Genomic DNA, 13767 nt, shown 5'->3' with positions numbered 1-13767 from the left:
CTTTCATAGTGTGAGTTTGCACATTTCAGTGCACAGTTGCCCCCGGGGCCCATTCGATGCTTGACTGGTTATAAGTCCCCTCTCCGCAGTGTAGGCTTTGCTGCTCTGCGTCCAGGATGGAAAAAGAACAATGCGTACATATTTCTTGGAAGGTAAATTCAGAGATGTTTTTATTCCTCTTTCATCTGGGGATTAAATTCATCCTTCAAAACAGCTCAAATAGTATCTCCTCTTTGAAATTTTTACAACTCCCAGCTGCCCTCTCTGCCTATACAGCTCCGTTTTATCCATTCAGCAAGTATTTACTGAGCACTTATTTGCGAGGCACCGTCCTTTGTTCGCGAGATACAGGTTTGGAAAAGGTCACATAATCTAGCATTATCACGTTGCTATGAAATTCCGTGGTCATGTGTCCTTTACACCCCACCCTCTCTCCTGATTATGTGAGTACTTTGCTATTTTGAAGGCAGGAATGGAGTCCTTTTGGTATGTGTATGTCTAGGGCCTGAACTGGAATCTGAATGACACACGTTGGTCTTCATTCCCCCTCCTCATACCGCCACCACCTCCTGAAGGTAGCAATTGCCCTCTGCCCAGACGCTGACCTCATACAGCGCTTTCTGATGTGGCCAATGGACGTTTTCAAGTTACAGTCTCTTGGAGGTGGAAAGGTTCGGCCCCTTAACCTCAATGAGTCAATGTTTGCTGCAGCCGAGTCTACAGTCACGCGTACTTATTTGTCTTTAACTGGTTATTTGACTCACAGGCCATTCTTGGCATTCGTCTGCATTCCGAACTATGATTCTTGTTTCTCCCGGCGTAGTCTGGAAGCCCCAATTTAATAATTTCTGAACTAAGTGCAAGGTTACATTCCAATGGCTTCGATTCAGGAACTCCTTACCCCGCCCTCTTCCCTTGAGCATATATGCTTCCGACGCGGAGGGTACCTCACTAGCTCTACAGGTAACAAGACCAGTCGTACTTTGGGAATACGGATAAACCTTCTTTCTCTGCCTCCTGACACGGAAGTGGCAGGAGTTAGTTGTCTCTTTAAGAGCGTGCTAGAACAGAAGCCGAAGAGTATCGCGAGAACCGTACAACCAGCGACTTCTCGCGATGTTTGGACCGGCAAAGGGTGGTCATTTTGGAGTCCACCCGGCGGCTGGTTGCCCCGGCGGCGTCTGCCAGCTTGCTGCCGGGGCGAAAGCTGGCCCCACCGGTGTCTGCCCTGTGGGCGGCCGCACCAACGCGATGTGGCGGCTCCGCTGCAAGGCCAAGGAGGGCACCCATGTTTTGCAGGGGTTGTCCAGCCGGACCCGGGTGCGGGAACTCCAGGGCCAGATTGCCGCCATCACCGGGATCTCCCCAGGCTGTCAGCGAATCCTCGTCGGATACCCGCCCGAGTGCCTGGATCTCAGCAACGGGGATACCATTCTGGGGGATTTGCCTATCCAGTCAGGTACGGGAATCGAGGCTGGGTCAGGCAAGGTCCTGGGAGGACGTAGAGGGGCAGAAAGGAGAACAGATCAGGGCCAGGTCTCTATGGGTCGGCTTGGAGGACCAGAATAGGAGAAATTAAAGAACGGAGAATTCTGACGGAGGCCAGAGCTAGTGTCCAGCAATTCCTTGACTTCGCATACAGTTTGAAAGAGACAGGGAGGGCCTGATCTCTGTGAGAAGCTCAGAAGCTGTGGAGTCCTCTTTCCTGGCTGCTTTCTGGTCTGTCTTGAAAACATCTCATTCATTTTGTTTCTCTCTGTGTCCACAGAAGTATTTTTAAAATGCGATGTTTTCTCTGTCCTGGTTGCTCTTTTTCCCTGTATCACTGAAAGAAGACAGTATGTCTGAAGGATGTAGGATACTTTTTTTTGCTTTCCTGGTTCATTTTTACAATCGCCTTCATTTGTACTTTCTCTGACAGTTGTACTCATTTTAGAGTTTGCTTTGACACATCCACCGAAGGCGCTTTCAAGTTCTAGACAAAAGCAAGTTATTTCTGTCCGGTATTAAAACTTGAACAGCAATATTGGTAATTAAAAGCTTTCCTCTAGTCTCAAGCATCCTGTAAACACTTGAACGGGATAGATATATTTCAGATCGAGAGCACCCCCTAGTGGCCGAGTTCTTCGTAAACACCTTTTGGAAGTGCTTTCAAACTGCAGATTCCCTGGTGGCTCAGAGGTTAAAGCGTCGGCCTGCAATGCGGGAGACGTGGGTTCGATCCCTGGGTCGGGAAGATCCCCTGGAGAAGGAAATGGCAACCCACTCCAGTATTCTTACCTGGAGAATCCCATGGACGGAGGAGCCTGGTGGGCTACAGTCCACGAGGTCGCAAAAAGTTGGACACGACTGAGCGACTTCACTTTAAACTGCAGAGAGAAAGGATAAGAAAATTTTGTTCTTGAAATGTATCTTTTTAGGTAAGTACAAAAGTGTAACTCGGGCCCCTTTACTAAATGAGATACAATGTCTTTCTCTTTGTTCCGTTTTCATCTCTATGAAAATTCAGGGAACAAGAATTATTTCTGGTCACATGTTTGCAAAGCTGTATTCTCCCTGGTAACCCCAGTTTATACTTTAACTCCTCCTGTTTGTAATTTACAGACTTGGTTAGTGAACACCCAATTTCATCTGTACTTTCTTTGCAGTTGTGAATTTGTTTTCTTTTTGACAGGTGACATGCTGATCGTTGAAGAAGACCAAAGTAGGCCCAAAACGTCACCTGCATTTACAAAATATGGTGCTCCTAGTTACGTCAGGGAAACTTTGCCTGTGCTTACCAGGATGGCAGTCCCAGCAGACAACTCCTGTCTCTTTACCAGTGTGTACTATGTTGTTGAAGGAGGAGTCTTGAATCCAGCTTGTGCCCCTGAGATGAGACGCTTAATAGCACAAATTGTAGCAAGTGATCCAGACTTTTATAGTGAGGCAATACTGGGAAAAACAAATGAAGAGTACTGTGACTGGATCAAAAGGGATGATACTTGGGGCGGAGCTATTGAAATATCCATTTTGTCTAAATTTTACCAATGTGAAATATGTGTAGTGGATACACAGACCGTTCGAATTGATCGTTTTGGGGAAGATGCAGGATATACCAAAAGGGTACTTCTCATTTATGATGGCATCCACTATGATCCGCTTCAGTGTGTCTTCCCTGACCCAGACACCCCTCCTCTGACTATTTTCTCCTCTTATGATGATATTGTTCTTGTGCAAGCACTGGAATTAGCAGATGAAGCTAGAAAGAAGAGACAGTTTACAGATGTAAACCGCTTCACCCTGAGATGCATGGTATGTCAGAAGGGATTAACTGGACAAGCAGAAGCAAGGGACCATGCCAAGGAGACAGGCCATACCAACTTCGGAGAAGTGTGATCCATGCATGATGAGGATTGAAGCCTACTACCTCACAGATCCAGAAGGCTCTGGGTTTTCCAATAAGCTATTTGTTACTCTTAAGAACAAAAGAACACAATGCTTGAACCATCCTTTTAACCTTAAACCACTAAGACACTGAATTCCTTGTTAAGATTAAAATTAGTGTGCAAGTTTACAGATGTGTGTCTACAGCAGTGATACAGCCATCTTTCTGCTTGGGTGACAGAATAGGTGGTCCTTGCTACCTACTGACACTGACCTGAAGATTGAGTGTTAGTATTATAAACTAGCACCCAGCAGCATTAACTTGTAGAAGAAAACAACTTCCTTTTTGGGGTATTGTGGACGGCTTCAGGTGAGACCACTGGACATAAACCACAGTGTCTCCAGTAATTGGGTCTTTTTAAAAACTCTGAGTGGGTTAATAGTTTCTGTGCTATGAATTGATTCCTCAAATGAAGATACTCAGAATTGTTGAAACTGATTTCATATTGCAGTTTGGTAGACTTTATAAATGTGTACTTCACCAGTTGTTATAAGCAGATAACATGCAATTTTTACAGAGGTGAGTCTACTCCTTGAGAATATTACCTAAAAACAATAACTTATGGTGCCCAGTGAAGAATTTCTAGTTTATAAAAGAGAATGTACGAGGGAAGTGGTTCCTGAGCAGCTTGCTGAAGCTTTAAAAGACCATGGGCCTCATGTTTTAATGCAACTCATTTATTCATCTGTCACGTTGGCTAAAAGGTTAAAATTAAGCAGGATTTTTTTTTTTTTTTAATTGAAGTTCCTTGAAACTTGAGTGCTCAGTTTTTGCCTTTCTAACTGAAGATTTGTTTGGAGGGATTTAATTTCCTCAGCTTTTTGTTAAGAGCACTTCCTCCGACTCCTAAAATAACTTTTCATCTAAAATTATAACACCATGCTTTCATTTGGTTTTTGAGAGATCTTTTGCTTACCTAAACAGTATTTGTTTTCATGCTAGCCTTGTCAAACCACTCTTAAATGATTTCATGTTTCTGAAAATTAATACTTTGTTTATCCACCATCTCTTACCTTGACTTTTGAAGAGTTTTAAATTAATTGGGATAATAACATTGGATGAATTTGTTTCACTTACAAAATATGACAGTTTTTAAATCTTTGCCTTATTCAGCCTTCTAAGAATTCTGCTTCTTACTAGTATTAGATGTGTAGCCATTTGCTTGGTGGGCTAATCCACGAGGCATACCCTCTAAAACTTAGCTTCACTATGAGATCTTCCAGATAAAAGTGTTCTACCTCTTAATTCTTCTGAAGATCAGGGATACTAAATTTTAATTTATTATGCATTATCTTATATAATGTAAAGAGGCTTACTGTTGTGAATTTTTGTTATCTTAGTCTCGTTTTTTATTATCTTACTTAGAAAACCAATGGTATGGGAATTCCCTGGCAGTCCAGAGGTTAGAACTCTACCCTTTCATTGCCAAGGGCGCAGGTTCAATCCCTTGTTGGGGAACTAAGTCCCACAAGCTTCATGGAGTGACCAAAAAAAAAAAAACAAACCCAATGGTATACCTTAAAGCACTTATATTTCTTTTAGCATGTCTTCTTGGCAAATGTTTCTGAATTGAGATTTACTCTTAGCACTTTCATTTGGTAGAAGTGATCGTATAAAATTAAGGAGTATGTAAACAATTAGGAGAAAAGTATCTTTAAGGAACAATTCACAAAATATGCTTTAAATCATTAGATGACATTTCTTGAGTACCTTTTGTGTGAATAGGACTTTTAGGCATTATAAGTTATTATCGTCAGTTTAACTCAAAAGTGTTTAATTTTCTGTTTTATTGAGCCTTAAAATAGCACTTGTGAGCTTGTGAAATTTGATATTTGTCAGTCAGTATGTGTACAAATGAATATGACTGAAAATCTCTTTGTACCTGTATGTCATCTGGTCTAAAAGGATTTTGTATCTCTTAATTCCCCCAGACAAATTTAAAGCTGTAAGTTAAGAGTATACCACTGGGTAACACCAATCCAGTTGAGCTTTATGCATTATTATTTATAAACCTTGCCTTCCTTTCCTAAGTATTTCAAGGGCCAAACTTGATACTTGCTTACTGGAATTTTAGAGAAGTTTATTCATCCAACAAATATTTATTGAGTAATTTATTATATACCAGGCATATATTGATGTTTCTGAACATAAATTTTGTTGCTTTAAAATTGAGTATACTTTATCTACATTTGATTTTAATTTTAACAAGTGGAGGGATATAGAACTGGATATTTTATAAAATTAAGCTTATTTTAAGTGTTTTTGTTTGCATATTTAAGCTTATGCTTTTATGACAAGTGTCAACTATTTATTAGGGGATCTTATTCTATTATACCTGTTAACTAGGTTGTGCATTTCTCAGTTGGACACTGATAGGTCACTCTCAGTAACAACTTTTTAAAATTAATCAGCTGCTGAAATTCAGCAATCGGACTTTTTAAAGTAATGTTCTGATCATGGTATATTCAAGATGAAGCACTGTAATTGTGGAGGGTTAAAAACCTAAACTTGTGCTTACTCAGACTCAAGCTTGTAAGCCTCACAGAAGATTTTTTTAATTGCACTTATACTCTTGAATGGAGAAGGGAATGGCAACCCGTTTCAGTATTCTTGCCTGGAGAATCCCATGGACAGAGGAGCCTGGCAGACTCCCATGGGGTCTCAGAGTCAGACATGACTGAGAGCCTAACACTATATACTTGAAGTTAGTTAATGTAAGAAAATTCTAGTCTTGAGAAATTTAAAACATTGGACCAAGATGAAAAGAAACTTTTTCTTACATTTGCACTTGAGCAGAGCAAAACCTTTCTTCCTATTCATTCAGGTTTTGACTGCCATGCAAGAATTTTTTTTTTTATTAAAATGAGGTTAGTTTATATTAGTAGCAAAATGAATCAGGATTGTGCTTTCCTATCCCCTACGCCTCCTTTCCTTAACTCCTTTCCCTTACTCTTCTTTTGATTTAAAGATTAGATGTAGGGCTATGAATGCACTTCTGGATAGAGTGATTTCAGAAATTAAAATTAATGTCTCGGGAATTTTGTGATGTGGTAGCCATGTGACGATATCAGTGTGGTACAATTACTGTTAGTAGTTCGTGGTTGATTTCTTGTTTCTCATGAGAGGATCTTGGGCACAGTCAAGTGAGACCCTTGCAAGTTTGGGGGCTGGTCATCTTGACCCTGTTGGCAAAAACTAATATTGACATACCACTTGATTATTCCATGAAGTTCAAGTCCCAGTGAAATCTTAATCAGGAATGAATGAACATATTTATACATTCCCGTAAATGCCCATGCCTAATTTGCATGTTCAGCTTACTCTTTCTGTCTTGTGTAGGCATTAAAACAGGAATGTTGTAAGTTCCCCTCTAGCTGAACATAGTTTTCTATGTCTTTTTTGAAAAAAATTGAATGGGGAATATACAAGATTAACAGCAGAGTGATTTTTTTTTTCCTCTTTATGTGTCAGGTGGCCTTCCTAAACTTTCATATATTAGGATTTTCATGTTTTTTCATGTATTGAGAACACAAATCTGTTATTTGCAGCACTTTAAAAATATGAAATAAAAGTTTACATGTTAGCCCTCTCTGACGATCTTGTCAGACATTAAAATATAGTTCTTGAGCTGCCAACAATCAGCTCTTCTTAATTGAAAGTTACCATCAGTGAATAGTGTATCCAGTGGTACAACATTCTGGTAATTCTCTAACAATAAAACTCCATTTCAGTAACTATTAGGAGCATGCTCTGTGCCCTAGCATTCAAAATGTTACTTATTTCTATAATGTGATTGTTCTTTATTCATTGTACAATGCAGTATTCAAATTTGTCCTTGTAGCTCAAAGATGACTACTGCAACTTTGAAAATGTTAGATTCTTAAAACCCTTCATTTGTTTCTAAGCAAGCTTTTGATTCTGAGCTGATTTTTGAGTCAGAGGCCTTAAAAGTCATATATAAGCAACATCACTAAGTCTAAAGTGAAACACTTGATTTGAATAAGCTAGTTTATTAACTAAGGATGTTTTCTTACTAGGAGTTATGATATTTAGCATTTAGCACATTTCATCCAACTTATAAAGGTTATAAAACTATGCTGATTGTGGGGGAAAGTTTCTTTAATTTTCCATCTCCAAAACTTAGCTTGCATTTTGTTTACAATGCTTTGAATATTTGATTTTGAAAAAATCACATTGATATTGAATTGTGGAGTGCTGATTTAAGTCTTGGTTGCTAGAATTTAGAGGAGATTAATAACCCTCCCATGCTGCTTTAGAATAAAGGAAGAAAAGGGCAGGAAGATAAAGTGCCACATAAACAGAAGAGCTTCTCAAATGAATGCATTCCTATTCTTGAATTATGCTTTTCAGAAAATGTTTCAGGCAATGCCTTTGTGTCATCCTAACCCATTCACGTTTCTTGGCATAGACTATAGCAAGGCCATAACAGGCTTGTCAGTAAAGTATTAAAACATGACTATAAACATTTTGCTATGATGCCTTTTTATACTTGTTTTTTAAAATGCACACCTACATCTGAAGAGTTTGGGGATAGTGAAAATATGATTTAGTTACATTGTAGGCAAACAGGTTAACCTAGAAAAGGTTTACAATTTCCTCTCAGATTACATGAGCCTGACTGGTATAGGATATGTAGTTAGTTGTCTCCCATAAGTTACTTAAAGGACCAGGGCACCTGATTCTTGTTTGTTTTCCAGTTCAGCTTGGTGCCATTTATCACATAAACTGTTTACAGGAAATATAATTTCCTTAGCAAAAAATAACATTTTTCCTTTAAAAGAGTATTAACTTTAAAGAATAAATATGATTTGTCAAAAGGAATAGAGAATGGCAGTAGTCATATATTTCCTGTATTAATGCAATAGAGGTTGAAATTCCTGAAACAATGAGAAACCTACAAAACTGTCACATTTAGAGCTTTATGACTTAAAAGTAATAGAGAAGGACAAATAGAACAAAGTTCTGTTTCTCTTGGCATAAAATATTTTTTGTTAATAAAGATGGACAGTGCTTCCTTGATTTAAAAACATTTTGTTGATTTGCCAGCATTTTTTCAAGTTAATGTACTACTGCTACTACCTGAGAGATGCCTAATTTTGTTTTATATAATTTATATGGTTTTACCATTGTCATTAAGATGCATTGATATTATTTGTGAGGTGTATGATGTTAAATACCCAAATTCTGTATGAAATGACTTATTTTGAAGAAATAAATGAAGTGAAAGTATTGTTGTCTGAGCATATTTTGGGGAGGAAAGAGGGCTGCTGAACAGCTGCTACGCTCAAGTTACATATTTATCATCACTGCTTTGACTTCTGTACCAATATCTGCCAAATCTCATTCTGTAGGTGGAGTCTTAATAAATCAGCTCCAGAAAGTTGTAATTTAATGTGTGGGGAAAGGCTGAAGTTCCTTTTCATTTATAACAGACTGAGGTCTATGTGAACTTCGATCCATGTGGAAGCTGCAGCATCTCTTGGGGAGAACTTATTCAATCTTTGATAATGTCAGCATTCAGTTCAGTTGAGTCGCTTAGTTGTGTCCAACTCTGCGACCCCATGAATCGCAGCACACCAGGCCTCCCTGTCCATCACCAACTCCCGGAGTTCACTCAAACTCATATGTCTATTGAGTCAGTGATGCCATCCAGCCATCTCATCCTCTGTCGTCCCCTTCTCCTCCTGCCCCCAATCCCTCCCAATATCAGAGTCTTTTCTAATGAGTCAACTCTTCGCATGAGGTGGCCAAAGTATTGGAGTTTCAGCTTTAGTATCACTCCTTTCAATGAACACCCAGGACTGATCTTTAGGATGGACTGGTTGGATCTCCTTGCAGTCCAAGGGACTCTCAAGCGTCTTCTCCAACACCACAGTTCAAAAGCATCAATTCTTCGGAGCTCAGCTTTCTTCACAATCCAACTGTCACATCCATACATGACCACTGGAAAAACCATAGCCTTGACTAGACGGACCTTTGTTGGCAAAGTAATGTCTCTGCTTTTGAATATGCTATCTAGGTTGGTCATAACTTTCCTTCCAAGGAGTAAGTGTCTTTAAATTTTATGGCTGCAATCACCATCTGCGGTGATTTTGGAGCCCCCCAAAATAAAGTCTGATACAGTTTCCACTGTTTCCCCATCTATTTCCCATGAAGTGATGGGACCAGACGCCATGATCTTTGTTTTCTGAATTTTGAGCTTTAAGCCAACTTTCTCACTCTCATCAAGAGGCTTTTTAGTTCCTCTTCACTTTCTGCCATAAGGGTGGTGTCATCTGCATATCTGAGGTTATTGATATTTCTCCTGCAATCTTGATTCCACCTTGTGCTTCTTCCAGCCAGCCCAGCGTTTCTCAACAACACAAGAGAAGACTCTACACATGGACATCACCAGATGGTCAACACCAAAGTCAGATTGATTGTATTCTTTGCAGCCTAAGATGGAGAAGCAAAACAGCAAAAACAAGACCAGGAGCTGACTATGGCTCAGATCATGAACTCCTTATTGCCAGATTCAGACTTGAAGTAGGGAAAACCACTAGACCATTCAGGTATGACCTAAATTAAATCCCTTATGAGTATACAGTGGAAGTGAGAAATAGATTTAAGGGACTAGATCTGATAGATAGAGTGCCTGGTGAACTATGGATGGAGATTCATGACATTGTATACAGAAGAAGGGATCAAGACCATCCCCATGGAAAGAAATGCAAAAAAGCAAAATGGCTGTCTGGGGAGGCCTTACATATAGCATCGCTCAGCATATCAGCCACCCATTCTTGAATAGAGGAATGTCTCCAGAAGAAAAGTGGTCCCAAATGTTGATTGCATCACACCTGACTTCTGTCCTCATCCTGATACAGGCCTGGAAGTTCTTCAAATTCTTCACCATATCTTTGGCTCACACTGCTTCAGCAAGAAGGCTTTGTGTGAATTACCTAGTCCAACATCACTGGAAATGGAGGTCCTCAGCAACATCTTTTTATGATAATCAAAAACCAAATACCATAAAATTTGTTTTTATAAAAAGATATACTGTTGGAAATGAAAATACCAGGTATGAGGCAAATGATTTGATAACAATTTTAACATCAATAATGGAGGAGGGGGATAGGCTTCTCTGTCCATGGGATTCTCCAGACAAGCATACTGGAGTGGGTCGCCATTCCCTTCTCCAAGGGGTCTTCCTGACTCAGGAATGGAACCCAGATCTGCACTGCAGGCAGATTCTTTACTGTCTGAGCCACCAGGGAAGCCCCTAAACATTCCTTTAACGCCAATTTTTTTTTACTCTTAGACAATGAAGACTGAGAAAATGATCTTAAATTTGGCAAGACACAGCTAAAGTAAATTGTTAAGCAATTTTCTCTAGTTCTGCATCTTGTACAATATGATATTGACTACCTAATGGCAACCCCTTCCAGTATTCTTGCCTGGAAAGTTCCATGAATAGAGGAGCCTGGTAAGCTACAGTCCATGGGGTCACAAGAGTCAGACACGACTGAGTGACTTTCACTCCTATCAGGGTTACAAAGATAGTCATTCACTCAATAAGCATTTTTTAATGGAAATCTTGTTCTAGGAAATGCACTAGATGATGGTAATACATGAGGTGGGGATAGAGAAACAATGTTATAAAGGAATAGAAATCCAGGTGCTATGAAGAGAATATGGGGTATTTTTCAATATTCACAAATCAATCAAAGTGATACACCATATCAACAAATTGAAGAATAAAAACCATATGATTATCTCAGTAGATGCAGGAAAGGCTTTTGACAAAATTCAGCACCCATTTATAATAAAAATTCTCCAGAAAGTGGGCATAGAGGGAATATACCTCAATATAATACAGTCTATATATGACAAACCTACAGCTAGCATCATACTCAGTGGCGAAAAGCTGAAGCATTCCCTCAAGGATCAGCAATAAGACAAGGGCATCCACTCTCACCACTTTTATTCAACATAGTTTTGAAAGTCCTAGCTACAGCAATCAGAAAAGAAAAAGAAGCAAAGGGAATCCAGATTGGAAAAGAAGCTAAACTGTCATTGTTTGCAGATGACATGATACTATACATAGACAACTCTAAAGATGCTATCAGAGAACTACGAGAACCCATCAATAAATTTGGCAAAGTTTCAGTTACAACCAGAGATCAAATTGCCAACATCTGCTGGATCATTGAAAAAGCAAGAGAGTTCCAGAAAAAAAACCTATTTCTGCTTTATTGACTATGCCAAAGCATTTGACTGTGTGGATCACAATAAACTGTGGAAAATTCTGAAAGAGATGGGAATACCAGACCACCTGACCTGCCTCTTGAGAAATCTGTATACAGGTCAGGAAGCAACAGTTAGAACTGGACATGAAACAACAGACTGCTTCTAAATAGGAAAAGGAGTACGTTAAGGCTGTATATTGTCACCCTTCTTATTTAACTTCTATGCAGAGTACATCATGAGAAATGCTGGGCTGGAGGAAGCACAAGCTGGAATCAAGATTGCCAGGAGAAATATCAATAACTTCAGATATGCAGATGACACCACCTTTATGACAGAAAGTGAAGAAGAACTAAAGAGCCTCTTGATTAAAATGAAAGAAAAGAGTGAAAAAGTTGGCTTAAAACAACATTCAGAAAATGAAGATCATGGCATCCAGTCCCATCATTTCATGGCAAATAGATGGGGAAACAGTAGCTGACTTTATTTTTCTGGGCTCCCAAATCACTGCAGATGGTGATTGCAGCCATGAAATTAAAAGACCCTTGCTCCTTGAAAAGAAAGTTATGAGCAACCTAGACAGCATATTAAAAAGCAGAGACATTACTTTGCCAACAAAGGTCCATCTAGTCAAGGCTATGGTTTTTCCAGTGGTCATGTATGGATGTGAGAGTTGGACTATAAAGAAAGCTGAGTGCCGAAGAATTGATGCTTTTGAACTGTGGTGTTGGAGAAGACTCTTGAGAGTCCTTTGGACTGCAAGGAGATCCAACCAGTCCATCCTAAAGGAGATCAGTCCTGGGTGTTCATTGAAGGGACTGATGTTGAAGCTGAAACTCCAATACTTTGGCCACCTGATGCGAAGAGCTGACTCATTTGAAAAGACCCTGATGCTGGGAAAGATTGAGGGCAGAAGGGGACGACAGAGGATGAGATGGTTAGATGACATCACCGACACAATGGACATGGGTTTGGGTGGACTCCAGGAGTTGGTGATGGACAGGGGGGCCTGGTGTAGCACGGTTCATGGGGTGGCAAATAGGCACGACTGAGCAACTGAACTGAACTGAACAGTTAAAAAATTAATGCACAGAAGTCTGTTGCATTTCTACACACTAACAGTGGAATATCAGAAAGAGAAATTCAATAAGCAATTCCATTAACCATTGCATCACAAAGAATAAAATACCTAGGAATAAACCTATCTAAAGAGACAATAGACCTGTACTCTGAAAACTATAAGATGCTTTTGAAAGAAATCAAAGAAGACATAAACAAATGGAAAGATATACCATGTTCATGGATTGGAAGAATCAATATTGTCAAAATGACTATAGTACCCAAGGCAACCTACATATTTAACACAATCCCTGTCAAGTTACCAATGACATTTTTCATGGAACCAGAACAAAAAAAAAAAAAACCTTAAAATTTGTATGGAAACACAAAAGACTCTGAATACCCAAAGCAATTTTGAAAAAGAAAACTCATACTGGAGGAATCAGGTGCCCTGTCTTCAGACTATACTACAAAACTACAATCATCAAAACAGTATGGTACTGGCACAAAAATAGAAATATCGATAATGGAATAGGATAGAAAACCCAGAAATAAGTCCACGCACCTATAGTCACTTAATCTATGACAAAGGAGGCAAGACTACACAATGTTGGAAAGACAGTCTCTTCAAAAAATTGTGCTGGGAAAACTGGACAGCCACATGTAAAAGAATGAAATTATATCATTCCTTAACTCCATACACAAAATAAGCTCAAAATCGATTAAAGACCTAAATATTAGACCAGACATTATAAAATTTTCTCTGAGAGGAAAGCATATGCAGAACAATCTCTGACATAAATCACAGCAAAATCTTTTTTTTAATCCATCTGCCAGAAGAATGAAAATAAAAGCAAAAATAAACAAATGGTACCTACTTAAACTCAAAAGTTTTTACGTAAACAACAACAACAAAACCCACAGAATGGGAGAAAATATTTGCAAATGATGTGACTGATAAAGGATTACTCTCCAAAATTTACAGTTTATGACACTTAATAGCATCAAAACAAACAGTCCACTCAAGAAATGGGCAG

General features: G+C 39.2%; 1 protein-coding gene across 1 annotated transcript; it reads left to right on the top strand.

The window, feature by feature from the left end:
- The first annotated feature begins 1116 nt into the window (after positions 1–1116).
- On the top strand, positions 1117–3378 carry YOD1 (YOD1 deubiquitinase). The gene is made up of 2 exons (XM_052654246.1): positions 1117–1459; positions 2675–3378. The coding sequence occupies exons 1-2, from the start codon at positions 1117–1119 to the stop codon at positions 3376–3378; spliced, it is 1047 nt and encodes a 348-aa protein (XP_052510206.1).
- The last annotated feature ends 10389 nt before the right edge of the window (positions 3379–13767 follow it).

The sequence above is a fragment of the Budorcas taxicolor genome, chromosome 16 (genome assembly GCF_023091745.1).
Source record: "Budorcas taxicolor isolate Tak-1 chromosome 16, Takin1.1, whole genome shotgun sequence".
NCBI classification, from domain to species: Eukaryota; Metazoa; Chordata; class Mammalia; order Artiodactyla; family Bovidae; genus Budorcas; species Budorcas taxicolor.
The sequence above is the reverse complement of the archived record's forward strand: the minus strand, read 5'-3'. Positions and strand labels throughout refer to the sequence as shown.

Excerpts from the sequence above, each read along its gene's own strand:
- YOD1 (XM_052654246.1), top strand. The coding sequence starts at position 1,117 with ATGTTTGGACCGGCAAAGGGTGGTCATTTTGGAGTCCACCCGGCGGCT. Across the intron at positions 1,460-2,674 it reads GGATTTGCCTATCCAGTCAG|GTGACATGCTGATCGTTGAA; the intron begins GTACGGGAATCG and ends TCTTTTTGACAG.